The sequence below is a fragment of the Suricata suricatta genome, chromosome 10 (assembly GCF_006229205.1).
Source record: "Suricata suricatta isolate VVHF042 chromosome 10, meerkat_22Aug2017_6uvM2_HiC, whole genome shotgun sequence".
Lineage (NCBI taxonomy): Eukaryota > Metazoa > Chordata > Mammalia > Carnivora > Herpestidae > Suricata > Suricata suricatta.
Genome location: NC_043709.1, coordinates 102684888 through 102704258, shown reverse-complemented (window position 1 = coordinate 102704258; position 19371 = coordinate 102684888). Strand labels below are relative to the sequence as shown.

General features: G+C 36.4%; 1 protein-coding gene across 9 annotated transcripts in view; it reads right to left on the bottom strand.

Moving 5' to 3' along the window:
* Positions 1–19371, bottom strand: part of ERC1 (ELKS/RAB6-interacting/CAST family member 1) — a 516785-nt gene that overhangs the window by 123314 nt on the left and 374100 nt on the right. For 8 of the 9 annotated variants that reach the window (XR_003914152.1, XM_029953456.1, XM_029953457.1 and 5 more), the window contains one exon: positions 1203–1347. Coding sequence is in view for 7 of the 9 variants with exons in the window: in XM_029953456.1 (XP_029809316.1) it covers positions 1203–1347 (145 nt within the window). In the remaining 2 variants the exon portion in view is untranslated. Of the gene's footprint in view, positions 1–1202; positions 1348–18551; positions 18645–19371 lie in introns of those variants that run through there. The other variant, XM_029953461.1, reaches the window with a different exon arrangement.

Genomic DNA, 19371 nt, shown 5'->3' with positions numbered 1-19371 from the left:
ATTTAGTTCTATACAGTTGTAATAAAGGTCTACAAACAGAAATATTTTATTATGTAAATACTGATTCTTGTTAATGTGAACATTAAATATTATGTAAAAAATGTTATCAATTGATGACTGATCAACTAGACTATAAAAGAAAAAAATCCTTCACTTGAAAAACTCATTCCCAGTCTTATTACTTCAGGCAGAAGAACAAATGAAGGCAGACACAATGGAGAGACAATATGTCTGAGAATGAAGGAGATAATCCTAGAAGACAGGACTAGCGAACACTGCACAGTACAGGAATGGCCAGTGAAGAGCATTTAAAGCAGGGACTTAGATTCGACTCTCCCTTTATTTTCAAAGATTTTTTTCGCCTAGTTTTAAAATTGTGGCAAAATATATATAATGTAAAATTTATCATTTTAGCCATTTTAAGTGTATATTTTTGTCCACTAAGTACATTTACATTATTGTCCAAGCATCAAAAAAAGGGAAACGTTTAGCTTTTATTTTCACAGGTCTTACATAAATGTTAAGCATTAAACTTGGGGAGGGTTTAGGTTGGAAAGAAAAGGGCAAAACTTTGCCCTTACCTTCAGAGCATATTTAGCTCTGAATAGCTAAAAATTGTTTAAGTAAAAGTATGCCTTCCACAGCGGGGCTTCGTTTGGATGTAAGAAATGAGCCTTTTTCATTTTAAGTGGGCAGAATTTCATTAATTTCATCCAGCCATTGCACAAGCTAAAAAATGCTCTCAGGAATGCCTGGGTGGTTCAGTTGGTTGAACAACCAATGCTTGATTTAGGCTCAGGTCATGAGCTCATGGTGGTGGGAATGAACCCCAGGTCGGGCTCTGCACTGGGTGTGGAGCTTGCTTAAGATTTTCTTTCTCTCCCTCTGCTCTTCCCCAGCTTGAGCATGGGCACCCTCTCTTTCTCTCAAAAAACAAAAACAAAAACAAAAACACTCTTATTAGAGACTCATGACATCTTCTAAACCAGTGCTCTTACCAAGAACATTCTCTAATTCCTAGATATAGCCAGAGATTTGTGAAGATTAAAGTCTCTGCTTATGAAAACTAACTAGATACAAAGATCAGATGTCTCAGACACGAGACCTTAAAATACAAGCTGGCAAAGATAAAGGTAGGGAAGGTGTGGAAGCTGGTCCTCCTGACCCTCCACGGTGGGGCCCTCTCTGGCATTTAGTTATACCTGCTGTTTGAGCTGCTGTACCAGACGATCCTTCTCCCGCTTCAATGCAGCCACTTCCTCTTGGGTCTTTTTCTTAGAGGACGAAAGCTCCAAAAGAGCTATGTTGGCATCTTTTTCACTAATGGCAGCCAGAAGAGCTTCTTGCCTACAAAATAAGGAAAATTCCAGGACTTTCATTTATCTTGAAAACAATCCTTTGAAGTTACTATTATTTTCACTCCCATTTTATGGGTGACGAACCCAAGGCTCAGAGAGCTTATACAGCTTGCCCAAGTTCACATCAAGTAATGGTGCAGCCAGGAATCCCGCTCAGATTTCTCTGACTCTAATGTCTTTATCACATGTTATATCAATATCTTAATAAAGAGCTCCTATAGTTATAGTTAAACTCAAAAAGTAAACAAAACTAATGACTTTTTAAAACTAAGAATATTACTGTCACTCATATATTTTACTCATTTAACTTATTCTTTTGATAAGCATTTGGTACCTTCCAGGCAAATTGGGGTATTACTGAAACTGAAAACATTTTTTTTGTACAGAGAATATAACAAATTGTAAACATTAGTAAATAGGATTTCGAAAACCAACCATCTGTTCTTGGGGCATTCTAAACATCTACAATTCTCTTCTCTCATCAATGCAAATAAGTTTCCAGTCATGACTTTATTTGGCAATGATCTGTGCACTTTGAAACAATAACTTAAATCTTACAGATTCCTTGTGGTTTGGCTAACTACTTTTTGGTTCACATCCAGAGGAAAAGAAGGTGGGATTTAAAAGAGGGGTGAACATGAGAAATTCACAAAATAATCAGAACAAAGTTGGTGAACAATTAGTCTCATAGTCAAAAATGCATTTCTCAATAGCTCATCTCTTATTTAAGTCATCTCTAAGAAGGCAAATTTGATCTACAGGAACTATTTAAGTGGCCTGAGCTTCTGACCTGAGGAAATGCTGAATTTGAGAATGAACTGCCCAAGTTTAACCTTGCTTCTGTCTTTTGTTAAGATAATTATGCTTCAATAGCAGTCATCTGGAAGAGTTTTAGTTTAGCCACAAACTGGAAGACTATCTTTTGCATATTCTGACAAAGATTTTCTGTTTTCTGGATGGGTATGTCTGGAGAACTCTGAACAAGCAGTACTAACAAATGGAGGATACAGATCAGCTTACATCATGGAAATGAAGATTTGTTTAACCAGTCATTGCTGTTGGAAGGGAAGAAGATTCTCAATGACCTCAGTCTAGTTTTCCACTGTACCCACACTCTATATAATTCTAAAAAATGGCAGATGGCTTATCTCGTGAAGTTCTAATCAACACCAAAGGGATAACAATAGTCTAAATATATCCACTGACCACTTGAAAAAAATGTTAAGTGGTGAAATGAGCTTAAAGGTGGAGGAGTTCAAGTTGGTCTCACTATGCACAACTTCCTGCTGATTGCTGTCATCTGTTCCCTTTGGGGAAGCGCAAAGACTGACAAACGCTGGAATGAGTGTGTTTTCTCAATAAGGCTGTTGCAGTATTTCTGTGCACCAATAGTCAGAATTACAGTAGGCAAATAACAGAAGATGAATGAAAGATAAATGGCTCTATGCAATTAGATCGAGAAATGAGCATCTTTCCAAAATGCAAGATACAAAGGTGATGGGATCTGAGTTCTCTTCTGTGATCAAGGAAAGCTTCATAATGTGAAATAGTAAAAATTATTCTATGTTGATGAAGCATCTTGACTGAATTCCAAATTCTTTTATAAATGATATGCTTGGCCAGCTAGTGTGGTACAGTTAATCTCTGGGGTAAAATGTCACATTCCCATATTGCAATATGATATAACAGGTGACAATTCAGATTCTAAATTTTAAAATAAAGGATTAGAGTCTGAGCCACTTCAGATTTTTTACCTTTTTTAAAAAGATACATCATTTTTTAAGATATATCATTTTAAATCTTTTTCTTTTTCAATAAAATTCAAATTGAAATTGTATTATGTCATGTTTTTTATTGAGCATTAATAATATACTATACATCGCACAGAATAAAACTTCCTTTCCCATAGCCATTGCTCATAACCACTAAAAATTCCCTAACAGTTTAACATATCACTGTCCTTCCCATTTGAAAAGTGTACCCTTGATACTGATTTCTACATGTGCATGTGCCTAAAGCGGGCAATAGTCAAGAGAATAAAATGTTTTTGTTATATGTTGCATGTATAAACATATAAACTTTGGGAATGTCAGTATCTTTAATGGGTATATTAGCTTTTAGGTTTTTCTTTTGTTTTTGGAAAAAGAGATAGTATTGTTCTCTTATCTACAATTCTGGTAAATTTGAAATGTACAACTATAAGGGAGAACAACCTCATCAAAACTTTGGAAGAAAAAATTCTGAAGATAGGCAAGAATATTAAAGGTAATAAATAGTAACAGCCATTAATTTTTGCAAATAAGAAAAATTGTTGTTCCCTCAAAACATCTGATAGAAAAGACCATATGGTATAGGTGAACTTATGTGGTTAAGTTTTATAGACAACTCAACAGTGTTGAAACAAAAAATTTTAGCCAATACCCTGCTTTTCAGAGGGAACAGAATTCACCATGCGGGAAAAAAAGCAAAATACAAAAAGAATATTTTTTCAGTAGCCACTTAACTCTTAAATAGAACTGGTTCTTTGGAAAAAAAAAAAGGTAATTTCTGATAAAAGTCATTTGCATTCATGGATGAAAAACTGGAAGATATGGAAAACTACAAAGAAGAAAATAAAAATACCAGAAATAGCTCCTTTTTAATCAGAGTCAATTACTTGAGATGTGGAAGTCACCTATTCGAAGTCAAATATGGCTATTTTAAAGAAAATGAGCCTTGATGGGGATTAATAACTGGCTTTAAGAGCCTTACTAACTAACTCAAGTCTGTCTACAGAAGAGGAAGACTTGCTAGTGAAGCACATTCTGACTTCATTTCCCATGAGCCCCGAGGGAGTAATACAAGCACGTATAATATGAGAGGTAATATATGTATGCCACAAGCCCAGAGCAAAATAAGAACTGCAATGCTCTTCCTGCTAAATTACTCTCCTTGTTCTGTTAATGTCTTTCCCTCAGTTTAAAAAAAAAAAAAGAAAAGAAAGAAAATGTATACACAGAACCTTTCAAAGTGATTAGTGACCCCCTACTGCTTGACTAACATGCCATATTACTTGCATAATGAGTGGGTAGTAGCAGAAACCCAACTTTAAGTCATTAAAGAGGTCTTTTCACTCCATCCCTGGTGCTTTAAACTACATAACAGTTGAACCTGCCCTTTGACCTGAAAATTCTAATAGAATCAAGATGTCTCTAAAAGTACTCTTCTGTGTCATTTGAGCTTCAAGAAATAGTAAGACCACCTCCTTAGTCCACTTCTCCCTTCTGAGAAATTTTGGAAACAGGAGGCAAATACTTAAGGCAAAGAGAGCTCAAAATCTTTTTGAAAATACCCGAATCCTTGAGAACAACAAAACATTAGACAGCTATCATTAGTGAATAAGAAATATAATCAGTGTTGGAATGATGGTGGTTAACAATTTAAGAGTGAGTCCCAGATATATGTTTTAAGTAGAAATGCCAGACAAAAGGAGTGTGGATGAAGGGATGCCATCATGGCTTATTTTTCCCTCTTCTTCCCATTTCAAATTGAATGATTACACAATCAAGTTTTCTAAACTTCTGAAAACATTGGGAGATCAGATGAAAGCAAGAATAAGTCAGTTGCTTGGGATTTATTATTGTCATAAATAATATTGCGTAGTTTAGACTACTTCAATTTTAAGATAAATCTGAAATCTAGATTCTCTTATTAATGCCTCCTTGATTCTAATGTCGCCTTTATTTGTTATTTAACCATTTAACTATCGAGAGTGAGTAGTAAACTACTGGGATATCTCTTCCACTCTTTCATCAATAAGATGGAAGAAAAAGTCCTTTTGTTGATTATTTTTTCCAACTTCACTTACAGAGGCCTCAGAGTATGGCACACACACTACCTTAATTAAACAAGTGAAAAGCAGTCTCAGGTGAGGCTATGTGGGGATGCCTGAGTGAAATGCCTGACCTTTCAAGCTTCAGTCAATGTCTTATTATCTCTGCTATAGGTACCCAGAAATATCTTTAATGTAGAAGGTCAACACTAAATAAAATTTTCCATCTACCATAGCAAATTTCTCTTTCAATGTTAATTAAATCACCATATTCCTAGATCCACAGGCTGACAACATCTAAATAATTTGAGATCTGTGCTCTCTATAAGCAATATTCACATTTTGCTGATTCTTCCTTTCTAGTAGTTTTTAATGATACCGTGGCTTTGTACCACAGGTTCACTATCATAGTGACTACTATCCTTTTATCATGGGTCAGTATCATTCCTGAATCCATTCTGATTTCCCTGTCCTTGTATAATGTCCAACTCTCCTGATTCACTTTCATCTGGTTTCTTACCACATCAAGTGCTTGGGCTTAATATTTAACCAGCTACAATTTTCAACCCTTTTCTTCTTCCCTGTCCTTCAAGGACCGTATATCGCTGAGTTACTACTGTTTTCACTCAGGTTTATACTATGTTTTCTACCTAAAGTGCCCGATTTCCTTTAAAAACCTGATTCCTCACCTGACTGCTAATTTTTCTCTATTCAGCATTTCCTTTCAGCATGTTCACAGTTGAAATGATATTAACAGGTATGTGCTCTGTAAATATCCATCAATTCTTCTATATATGCAGGGTCTGCTTCCCCAACAATATTATGTTTATGGCTTATATCTTTAAATTTTTTCTTTTAATGTTTCTATGGATTTGTTGGTCTTTCAATTTATTAGCTCACTAACTTAAAATATTTTTTAACTTTTTATTTTTAGTTGTGGTAAAATACAGATAACGTAATGTTTACCATTTTAACTATTTTTACGTGCACATTCGGTAATGTTAAGTACATTCACACTGTTGTGCAAATAATCTCCAGAACTCTTCTTCTTGTAAAACTCACACTGTACATATTAAGCAACTCCCCATTCTCCCTCTCCCATCCAGCCCCTGGCATTAACCACTTGTTTTCTGTCTCTATGAATTTGCTTTCTTCAGGAATCTCATATAAAGGGAATCCCACAGTATTTGTCTTATTGTATCTGGCTTATGTCACTTAACATAATGTCTCCAAGGTTGATCTATGGATAGCATGTGCCAGAATTTCCTTCTTTTTGGGGGGCTGAATAATATTCTACTGTATGTATACATCACACTGTTTATCCATTCATCAGCTGATGGACTTCTGGCTACTGTAAATAATACCCCTATCTTTAATTTTTAAAATAAAATAGTTTTTCCTTCTAGGGTCTTAATTCATGGCTTTGAACACCAGAAGCTTCCAAGTAGAATTAATTTTCTGTATTTCATGTGCCTAAAACATTTACAACTTCTTCTTTATTTGGTACGAATTACTCTCTATACTCTGATATTATTTGCCAATCTTCCTTTTTACCTAAAGCCTTTGTTTTGAAGTAGCTGGAATACAAGCTTCATAAAGGCAGGATCTTCAACTATCTTGTTCACTAATGTACCCCAAGTGCCAAGAATAGTTCCTGGCATGGAGTGGGTACTTCATAAATGTATTTTGAACTATTATCTCTTCCAAATCTGACTCCATTTCTATCCAACATGGTGGGTTTTTCCCCCCAATTGTTCCAAAGTATTCCCTTATTTTGAAGCTATGTTTCACTGTGTCTTTAAAGTGTTTGGGGGGGAGGGTCCCAGTAGCATGAAAGGCAAGTGAGCAGAGAGAAGAGTGAAAAATTTGAAAACATAAAAGAAACCAAGACTGGAAAGAGATACGAACTTTGGCTAACTTACATTGCATTTAAAGAAAAATTTGTTTTACTCTAAGTAGACAGATGATAACTAGAGTTGTAGGCTCAATTCTGGATGACATAATTTAAAACACAGTGTCAAAGCACAAGGTATCCAAAAAAAAGGTGATGGGATAGGGCCATAAAAGAGCATGTTAATCCAAAAAGATTTATCCACATAACATGATAACGGTTCGAAAAGCAAAAGCAGAAACAGCACAAATAAGACTTTTAATCTGTATTCCTCTAGAGGGCACAAATGGTACTGAAGGGAGGAAAGTCACAAAGAGATTTCCATTTATATAAAATGAACATCAAATGTGTTAACTCTTGTTAAAAAGTAGAAGTGGGAGGCCTAAAAATCGGTAGAGCTTCCCATGATTGGGTGTTTAAAGAGCTTATTAGAGATACTGTAGAAATGGTTTTGTTTTTGAGTGGTATGTCTATCCTCTTTAACTGTAAGATTTCAATATAACTAATGAGATGAGACAATAAATGGTTAAGTGCCATAAATCATATGGGCAGTAGGTGCTCAAGTAATACAGTAGAATTACCTTACAAGAAATCACCAGAGGCTGAGGATGTGGGAATTAAGAGGGACCTTATTGTGACAGAGATAATGAAAAAGCCAGAAAAAGTGGCAAGTGTAAGAGCACAGGCATATGTGAGAGCACAGGCATATGTGAGAACACACGGCCTAACTGGATTAGAGGGTTTCTATGGGGAAAGGAAACAATGAGAAAAGCTGAAAAGGTGGCTTTGAATCAGAGTAGAGGTGGTCTGGAACAGCAGTAAGGAATAAACATAGGTATGAAATCCTTGAGGGTTCAGACCAAAATTTGACAAACAGGGGTTACTCAAAATGCTGAATAAAGACTAACTTGATTTTGATATTATGGAAGCATCAAAAGTACCAGAAAAGTAGAGATTTAGAAAGATTGATTTAGAGGCAAAGAGGAGACATTGGGATGGATGATATTTAAAGCAGAAAGGTCAGGATGCTACTGCTGGAGATGTATTATGAATAGAATTCCACTATTACAAAAATTATTTTTATTTTTTTTAAACTTTTTAAAAAATGTTTTATTTATTTTTGATACAGAGAGACAGAGCATGAGAGGGGGAGGGGCAGAGAGAGAAGGAGACACAGAACCAGAAGCAGGCTCCAGGCTCTGAGCTAGCTGTCAGCACAGAGCCCGACGTGGGGCTCAAACCCACTAATGTGAGATCTGACCTGAGCCAAAGTCGGAGGCTTAACCGACTGAGCCACCCAGGCGCCCCCAAAAATTATTTTTAAGGAACAAAGAATAAAATGATCATGTCTAAATTTTGGATTCAAGAATCACATGTAGGACTACGGTAAACTGATATATTATTCAATGAATATAAAATAAATATCACATTTATACTTTGATGCTGCAAAGTAACTTTCAAATGTTGCCAAATAGAGACTATCTTAGGGCATTTGATCCAGTAGTGCATGCTGGGGTCCCGCCCTGTGTAACCTTCTTGCAGGACAGCAGCCAGGCCTTTGCCCAGTTGCCCAGAATAATGTGGAATCTTCTCAATCCTCTCTTGCTTTATGTCTACCTCCTGAAATATGGGAAGAAAACTGATTTCTACTTAGAAATACACTGGCATAAGGATGGGTAGAGAAACTATCCCAATATGGGCTGCCTTATTTTTCAGAAGTCCTTGAAAATAATCAAAGTTAAAAAAACTGCTGGTAGTTATAGCTTAGTAAGTAAGGTTGATTAAACAAAATTTTGTGTGGAAAATCTGTATTCAGTTTTTCTCACTTTTTCTGAAATATGAGTGATTTGATATCTCCACACACTACAGATTATGACAAGTTTGTAAAACTTAGTTCTACTGTGATATTCTGTTATGAAGCTTTGCCTGCTTCTCAGACTGGAAAAAAACTTTGTATCTACATTTGTTTAAAAAAAACCAAAAGCTTGTATATTTTCCATCTGTTAAAAAAAATTAATTGTAATCTAATTCACAAAGAAACAGAAAGCAAATCAAGGCTGTCAGAGGTTGGAACTGGGGGCTACAGAATGACTGGACAGGGAAGCTAGAGAATTTTCTGGAAATGTATTATAGCTTGACTATGGTGGCTGTTACACAGTGTATACATTTGTCAAAACTCATCATACTGTATCCTTAATATGTATATTTTATTGTATCAATATTGTAACTCAATAAAGTTTTATTTTTAAAGTCATTAGGATTTTCTGATAAGAAATGTTACACAGCACACATGACAACATATGCACAATGTATTTTTTCATTATGGCAAATTATACATAACATCAAATTTACCTTAATCATTTTTTAGTGTATGATTTCATGGCACTGTATATTTACAATGTCATGCAACCATCAAAATCATGATCCTTCTCCAGAATTTGCTTTTTCCAACTGAAACTCTGTACCCATTAAACACCAACTCCCCAGTGCCCCCTCCTTCAGCCCAGGGCAACCACCATTCTTTCTTCTCTATGAATTTAACTACCCTAGTGACTTGACAAGTAGGACCAGACAGTATTTGTCCTTTTGTATTTGGCTTATTTCGTTTAGCATAATGTTTTTAAATACAATATATTTTTATTCCCTCCAACTTAAGTGACCTTTAAGATAAAATATACACTGTGAAGTATTTTTCCCAAGTCTTCTTTCAAACTCCTTTTCTTTACTAATGTTTTTGAAACAAGAAAATCAGATCTCTAAGAATCTATGCCTTTTATTCATTCAGTTATTGTTGGACTAGGAAGTGGTGGTGGCAACAGCCAAAATCAGATGGCCTGAACAGATGGGGAAAGGTCTGGGGGAAGCACTGACAGGACTTAGTGAATGGCACTGGCCTTCTGCTCTCCCTTATTACATCTAGTTTAAAAGTATAATACAGAAATAGGGCTTCAGTGCTCCATCTACAGACTGGACATAACTTAGAATTGCTGTGAACAAATTGTTTTCTGTCAATGTTAAATGTCATTTACAGTAATACTGAAAATTTGTTCCAAGAAATAGAAGGTGTTATTTATAGAAGTCCTAATATTTGGTTAAACTTGAAATAAATATTCAATTATACAAAGGCTTCTCTGGAACTATATGTAAGACAAAAATGACCGAAAAAGTACTAGCAACAGAATAAAGCAATCTGATAAAAGGTCTAATAAAGAACCTCATGCAAAAATAGCATGGTTTTCTTTTAAGAAACACCAGAATCCAGCTTCTTCTCCATGAGTATTTTAGGTCTCAATAAACTCTGGACATTCTTTCCACTCTTTCTCCCCATGTTTCATAATGAAGAGTCAGCTGTTAGTTTCATCCTTTTTTTTTTTTAATGTTTTATTTATTTTTGATACGGAGAGAGACAGAGCATGAGAGGGGGAGGGGCAGAGAGAGAAGGAGACACAGAATCGGAAGCAGGCTCCAGGCTCTGAGCTAGAGTCAGTACAGAGCCCGACGCGGGGCTCAAACCCACGAACATGAGATCTGACCTGAGCTGAAGCCGGAGGCTTAACCGACTGAGCCACCCAGGCGCCCCTATTAGTTTCATCCTTTATGGGGCTGATTAGCTGACAATAAGTAAAAGGCTTTCCAAAACTACACCTTCAACTCAATAAATAATCAGTCATAGAAATGATACATTTGTGGTCTAGTGTTCCAGAGTTTTGCTTTCCTGAAGACACTTTTATAAAAATAATTTCATGAGAAGTTTACAAAGAGTAAAACAGACCATATACCTGGAATCTAAAAAATAGAAATTAAGAGATCGGAATTAGTCTCAGAATATATTTTTTAAATGTTTATTTATATTTGAGAGAGAGACACACAGAGTGTGAGTGAGGAAGGAGTAGAGAGAGAGGGAGACAAAGGATCCGAAGAGGGTTCCAGGCTCTGAGTGGTGAGCACAAAGCCTGATGGAGTTTGAACTCATAAACCACGAGATCATGCCCCGAGCCAAAGTCAGCACTTAACCGACTGAGCCACCCAGGTGCCCTACTCAGAATGCATTCTTTAAATCTATATAGTCTCCATATTAACAGACTATAGTGAATGATGTATTTCTTGTGATATCCAAATACGTAGAGATCAAAACTTCCTTCAATATTTTATGCAGTTAGTTGAGCATCCAACTCTTGATTTCGGCTCAGCTCATGATCCCAGTGTCATGAGATCAAGCAAGCCCTACATCAGGCTCTGTGCTGAACATGGAGACTGCTTAAGATTCATTCTCTCTGCCCCTCTCCCCTGCTCATGCTCCCTCTCTTAAAAAAAGAAAAAAAAAAGTGTACTTACCACAATAAAATTAAAATGAACTGCAACTTATAATGTAACAGCAGAAAGGAAACCAATATCATTTAGGTAAAAGTCTTACACTTTTTTCTCTATATAGTCACAGTTCATTAGAGTAAGTTGTCTCTATCTCTGGTTCTGTATAGAAATGATTCCTGATTCTACCTAATGCCCAGCCATTTCCAGAGAGAACACATATAAATAAAAATATGTTTTATTTGATCTAAAATGACTCATTGTTCAGGCCCTCCTCATGCTACAATTATTGATGCTCATCTTAAAAGGAAAAAGGCCTCCACTGACCCTACTGTTCCCTAAACTTCTATGACTTCTCTTTTTCCCTCCTGGTCAAAATTTTAAAAACTCTAATAGAGTTCTAATTAAAATTTTGGATTCCTTATTTCAAGATGGCAGAGCAAAAATCTCCCAGCTCCCTTCTCCTTTAGAAAAATCACTCTCAAATATCAGGATAATGAAAAACAGAAACAAGTCCTATCTTTGAAAATATAAGAGTTATGTTATGGCAAAGTATGATATAAAAAGAAAATGGAGAAGCAAATTCTTAGCACATGAAAACCAATCCAAAGTGTCTACCGAGGGAAACAGCTATGAGAGGGAAACAGATTTACCTGCAGAACTCAAGAAGAGCTCAAGAATGATTAGGTCAATAGCTGTGGAAAGTTATATAACTTTAAAAAATGTTTCAGACTTGCATTACAAATAATGGTTCTCCAACATAAAATAAATTATTACAATTGGAAGTCTGTGCTCTATTGCTGACCTCCTACCTCTGAATTTCAGAGGAGGGGCATCTGTAACTTTTAAGAAGCAAACCAGGTAATTTTGAGACCCACTACTTTACAGAAAGATGAACTGATTTAAAAGACCAACACAACAGTAAGGTATTATAGGTACCCCTGATTCTTCATATCCTTGCCAAGACTGAATTTTTATTTAGGATTTGCCTTTATTGTTCCTAATTCAATAAATACATATAAATATCCTAATTCTATAGTGAAAATAACCAGTTATTTTAAACTCTTAAATTCTGATATACTGCAGACATTAATAATATTTACCATCCGTGGACTCAGAAATAGAAGGGAGAGATGACTTTTGCAGTGTAGTTCTACCCAGCAGATTGTTTGAAAAAAGGTTTAGGCAAACATCTCACAATGCATTCATAGGCAAATTTCTCCTTTAAGGCAAGGGCCTTCAGAAGACAGACAGGTGACCTAAGAATCTTCTGCTTTCTAAATCTCTGCCTTTAAAAATAGCTGGCAGCCAAGGGAGTTTTTGTTGGGGATTATTCAAATCCTATAAAAATCCCTAGTGAATTATGTTCTTAAACCCACTGATTTCTGTTGGAAGTGTTGCGGGGGGGAAGGAAGAAGACAGCTTAGCATGAGCCTCAAGAGATGAAGCTAAGTGGTGGGTTCACAGTAACATCTGGGGATGATGTGTACAAAAAGATTTATACTGGCCTTTTCTTTCATTTTGTCTTTACTATTTCATAATAGTATGTCTGCTCTGCCTCAAGTTTAATGGTGTAATAGGAAGAGAAAATTTCAGAATATGAATCTCCCTTATAAGGATGTAGTCCCTTCGAAATAAGGCACACCTGCTATTGGTTTACTCACACTTTCAGGCTATACCATTTATTGTGTCTTAAGGATGTCTCTATTTCCAAAGGAAAATAACTCTTACATTGTTTCTCAGAATTCAAACTCCAGAATACCTCATTTATTTAGATGTCTGTTTTAAGAATTATTGAATGCTTCAAGCAATTAATCCATGCACTTTGTCACTGTCCCACTGTTTAGTTAACCTTTTCCAGTCATAGATGGATAACATGTCCATACCAGCTGTCCACACTGTGCTACCGTAGAAGCCTGACTTTTTTTTTTTAAGCTTCCACTGCATTCCAAGTCAGTTTGCTATGACATTTGCTAGAAGAATGCCAGTGGTATCACCGCCCTCATTTCCCCACCTTGCAGAATAATCAAGAGCTAAGTGTGTCTTGATTTCACAAAGTATCCAGCATTATACATAGCATGTAATGTTTGAATTGGTGGTGCACTGTCTGAAAAAAAGTGGGTACTGTTCCAATGGCTAAATACCCACAATATTCCTCAGGTTATAGATGAAATACATAAAATCTGCATGCATATAGATGAATACTATGAGGTGTGCTGAGAAGGAACTAGAGACACTGAGGTTGCTGAGATCTTGAAGGTGACCAAAAGCATTCACTGGCTAAAATAGATGAAAACAAATTCAGTAACTTATTACCTTCCTCTATTAATTATTCAACAATTCTATCATCTATCTGCTATTAATTTGTTAGCAAAAATTATAACCAACTTCTCTCCTACACAGCTATGCAGTGAAACATCTGGTGGAGAAATTCTATAGGAATCAGCAAGGAGTTGTGCTTGCATTTATTTGGCAGATGAATTATTACTGCTGCCAGCTTGGATGATCCCACCTTCTCTGCATCTCTTCTTAGGTTCTAGCTACTTGTAAAATGCTAAACATAATTTGGAAAGCATGGTTATTACACCTATTCTTCCTTTATATATATTATATATATATTTGGGACACATGCTTACAGTAGGCATCAATCAACGGGAAATGCAGAATTTTCTGATACTTGTTTTTTGAGTTTTTCAGCATAGCAATGGTATTATTTTTGATTGGGAAAACATTATTCAAAAGTAGTAAAGTAATAATAACCATCACTGTCTACTAAGTCACACATTTATTTCTCAAAGATATAGGAAAATGACCACTGAAAATACTATTTCAAACAAGTTTTAGGATTTTACTACATGTAAACTTAAAATAAAAAAAATTTGGGGGGGGCTCCTGGCTAGCTCAGTCAGTGGAATGTTAAGACTTGATCTCAGAGTTGTCAGTTTGAGACCCATATTGGGTGTAGAGATTACTTAAAAATAAAATCTTAGGGGCACCTGGGTGGCTCAGTCGGTTAAGCATCCGGCTTCAGCTCAGGTCATGATCTCACATTTGTGGGTTTGAGTCCCGCGTCAGGCTCTGTGCTGATAGCTCAGAGCCTGGAGCCTGTCTTCCGATTCTGTGTCTCCCTCTCTATCTGACCCTCCCCTGCTCACACTGTCTCTCCCTCTCTCTCTCAAACAAATAAAACATTAAAAAAATAATAACAAAGAAAATCTTAAAAAAATCTTTCAAACTTTGCTCACTACTTTACAAGAGTAGTAAAGATTTTAAAACTAGAGAAAATGGTTAACTACTACTGATTATATTTTGTTTATGGCCTCTGGGCCTCTTCCTCCTCAACTGAATATTTTCTCTCTCTTAGAGCACCTCTTTTTGTCTTATGTTACAGCAATATATGCGTTTTCCCTATTTCTGAAAGCTGATTGATGGTATAAATGTTAACAAGTCTACCTTCAACTCAGCCAATCTAACTCAGCTAAAGCACCTAATTGGTGCCTCCCTTATAGGGGTGATTCCATTTTCCACAGTACATCCTCTCTATGACTGGCTAGCTAACCTGATCAAAGGAGTAATAAAGACAAGATGTCTTCTCTTATTTGCAGTCTGTTCCACAGCCCCAAATTTCATCTCTAGCACACACAGGTATGCTTTAAGTTAGTATTTCTCAAAAGTGTATTCCACAGAAACATGGAAAGAGATATTAACAAATGTCCCATGAAAAAAAGATTTCCATGGTTAAATAAATAGGAGAAACACTGGGCCTAATAGCACCCTGGTGGAGAACTCACAAGACCGTTTTACGGTGTAGGTTACACATCTTTAATGGGAGGCTACATTTTAAAGCAACAGTAGCCACACAACTGCCCACAAGCCAAATCTGACTAACCATCTGCTGACATACAGCCTGTGAGCAAAGAATGGATTTATATATTTTTTTTAAATTTATTTTTGATACAGAAAGAGACAGAGCATGAGAAGGGGAGGGGCAGAGAGAAGGAGACACAGAACCAGAAGCAGGTTCCAGGCTCTGAGCTGTCAGCACAGAGCCTGACGCGGGGCTTGAACCCACGAACGTGAGATCATGACCTGAGCTGAAGCCGGAGGCTTAACTGACTGAGCCACCAGGCGCCCCTGGATTTATATTTTTAAGTTGCTGAAAACACAAAAAGAAAATTACTTTTTTCTAAATGGTCACTTTTAAGTTATGTGACCTTTATCTTATTTTTTAAATGTTTATTTATTTTTGAGAGAGTGAGAGCAAGCAGGGGAGGGGCACAGAGAGAAGGAGACAAAAGATCCAGAGCAGGATACGCACTGACAGCTGAGAGCCCAGTGTGGGGCTGGAACTCACAAACCAGGAGATCGTGACCTGAGCAGAAGTCGGATGTTTAACAGATTGACCACCCAGGTGCCCCAAGAAAAATATTGTTTATGACAAATTTGTAATATATTTTATGAAAATGACTTGAAATGCAAATTTCGGTATCTATAAACATCATAAATGGGAAAAAGCATTTTCTATGACTGCTTTAGCAAGGCAACAGAAAATCTGAGTGGTTATGACAGACACCAAATTGTCCCCAAAGCTCAACATATTTACTCTCTGGTTTTTCATAGAAAAAGCCTGCGAACCATTTTATAAGCCATTTTCCAAAATTAGGTGACTATGGAACCATACTTCCTCAGTTTCCTGGGGAATATTAATTAACACCCAGAGGCATACTAGTATTCCAAGAAAACAGTTTGGAAAATGATAACTTAACAATAAGCCAATGGATTTTAAAAAAATGAATAAAAGAGCATGAATGCACCAGAAAAAAAGTCACCCTGATCAATACAGCCAACATGATTACTACAGAGCCTGCTACTGTGTTAAGCATTTTTAATGGATTAAGTAATTCAATCCTTACACTAACCCTGTGAATTTGAGAAAAAAGATATCTAGTAGGCAGTTGTATTGATGGGCCTAGAGCCAGGCCCCGAGTTAAAGATGGATGTGGAAATGGTCAGGAAAGAAGGTAGCTGATATAATGAAACCACCAAGATCAGAAGATAGGCATATAGCACTGGTGGAATAAAAGTCTATAAAGAACTGAAGGGGGAATAGTCCCAGAGGTAGAAGAAAACAAGGAGACAATGGTATCTTGAAAAGCAAAGAAAGTATGTTTCAAGAAATAGGAAGTGATCAAATACTTGTTTTTTAATATGTATATATATTTTAAATTTATTTTTGAGAGACAGAGACAGTGTGAACAGGGGAGGGTCAGAGAGACAGGGAGACACAGAATCCGAAGAAGGCTCCAGGCTCTGACCTAGCTTGTAAGAATAGAGCCTGATGTGGGGCTCGAACCCACGAACCGTGAGATCATGACCTGAGCTGAAGCCTGACACTTAACCGACTGAGCCACCCAGGCGCCCCTTTTAACATATTTTTTAAAAATTTATTTTTGGGGAGAGAGAGAGAGACACAGAGCATGAGCAGGGGACGGGCAGAAAGAACAGAGGGAGACATAGAATCTGAAACAGGCTCCTGGCTCTGAGCTGTCAGCACAGAGTCCGATACAGGACTTGAACCCACGAACCATGAGATCATTACCTGAACTGAAGTCAGACGCTTAACCAACTGAGCCACCCAGGCACCCCAGAACTGATCATATACTTTAAAGTGTTTATAGACAAGTCAAAATAAGGAATGCAAAATTTCCATTTGATTTAGCTTTTAGAATATTTCTAGTTACTATGGAAAGCAGTTTCATGGCTGGGAGCAGAAGCCATATTGAAATAAGCTGAAGAGTAAACACATACACACACATACACACACACTGAAATACTACACAGCCATGAAAAAAGGATAAAATCTTGCCATTTATAACAGCATAGATGTACTTTGAAGTGAATACACTTAGTGTATGCTAAGTGAAATGAGACAGGAAAGACAAATACCATATAATTTCATCCATATGTAGAATCTAAAAAAATCAAAACAAATGAACAAACATAATAAAATATAGAAAAACTTGGTATAGATAGATATAGAAGTAGGTATCAACATAGATAACAGATTAGACATAACCAGAGGAGAAAGGGGGTGAAAGGTGGGAAAATGAGTAAAGGGATCAATTATATGTATGTTTGTATGTATGTATATGTGTGTTGTGTGTGTACACATATACACAATATTTTCTTTATCCATTATTCCATCAAGGAACATTTAGATTGTTACCATTTCTTAGTTATTGTAAACAATGGTACATTAAACATACCTTTTTTCAGTATATCTTTTCAAATCAGCATTTATGAGTTCTTTGAATAAGTACCCTGAGGTAGAATAACTGGTTCACAGGGTAGTTCTATTCTTAATTTTTTTTATTAATCTCTATACTGTCTTACTTAGTTGTTATACCAATTTTACATTCCCATCAAGAGTGTATCAAATATCCTTTTTCTCCACATCCTCTTCAATACTCGTTTCTAGTCTTTTTGATAATAGTGATAATAGCCATTCTAACTGGTATGAGGTAATATTGCATTGTAACTTTAATTTACATTCTTCTAATCATTAGAGCGTGCCTGTTGGCCATCATTTCTTTTTGGAAAATGTCTTTTCAGAACCTCTATCCATTTTCAATTGGGTTGTTTTTTGTTGTTGTGTTGTATGAGTTCTTAATCCAATATATTTTTGTTGGAGATACAATTTGCAAAATCTTTTCCTATTCACTATGTTTCCCTTTTGTTTTGATGATGGTTCTTTCACTGCAGCTTTTTAGTTTGATGTAATCCTACTTATTTTTGGTTGTTTCCCTTGCCTCTGGAGTCAGATCCACAAAATATCACTAAGACCAATATCAACATTTATCAACTATGTTTTATACCAGGTATTTTATGTTTTCATGTTTAATATTCAAGTCTTTAATCCATTTTGAGTTAATTTTTGTGTACGGTTTAAGATAGTGGTCTAGTTTCACTATTTTGCATGTGGCTATCCAGTTTTCCTCATATCATTTATTGAAAAGATTGTCCATTCTCCATTGCATGTTCTTGGCTCCTTTGTTTTTTTTTTTTTCTTGATCAGATACACTTGGAATAGTAAGTTTTATTATTTCAGACAGAGCAAAAACTTTTAGCAAATCTAAAACTCAGCAATTATAAATGAAGAGCCAGAATTTAGTAATCGATGACTTGGTTGGCAGAGATCCATTATTTTATTGAATCTTCAGGAGAGGAGTTGAAGGAGTGAAGGTGGGTAATCAGGATCTTCAGAACAAGTTCAGAGCTAGAGAAAGGAAGCAAGCACTTCGATGGGTTTGATAAAAATATGGCTTAGAGTAGCTGAGCTGCAGGATTGAGTCTTTCTTCCCCCCCCCTCCTTCCTTCCTTCCTTCCTTCCTTTGTCCTCCCCTCCCCTCCCCTCCTGTCCCTTTTCCTCCCCTTCCTTCCGTTTCTTTCTTTATTTCTTCTTTCTTTTAAAAAATTTTAAAGTTTATTTATTTATTTTGGGAGAGAGAGAGAGAAAGAGAGAACACAAGTGGGGTATGGGTAAAAAGAAGAAGAGACAGAATCCTAAGCAGGCTCTGCACTATCAGTATAGACCTGATTTGGTGCTCGAACTCATGAGCCATGAGATCATGACCTGAGTTGAGATCAAGAGTCAGATTCTTTTAAAAAAAATTTTGCGGGTCCATTTTTAATTTATTTTTGAGAGAGAGAGAGAGAGAGAGCGCGCGAGCGCATGAGCGAGCATGAATGGGGGAGGGGCAGAGAGACAGAGATAGGGAGATGCAGAATCAGAAGCAGGCTCCAGACTCTGAGCTATCAGCACAGAGCCGGATGCAGGCTCCAACTCACGATCCGTGAGATCATGACCTGACCCGAAGTCAGTGCTTAACTGACTGAGCTACTCAGGTGCCCCAAGAGTCAGATTCTTAACTCACTGTGCCACCTAGGCACCTTTCTTATTTTATTTAAAAATTTCAGGAAAGTGTATTTATTGCTCATCAGCT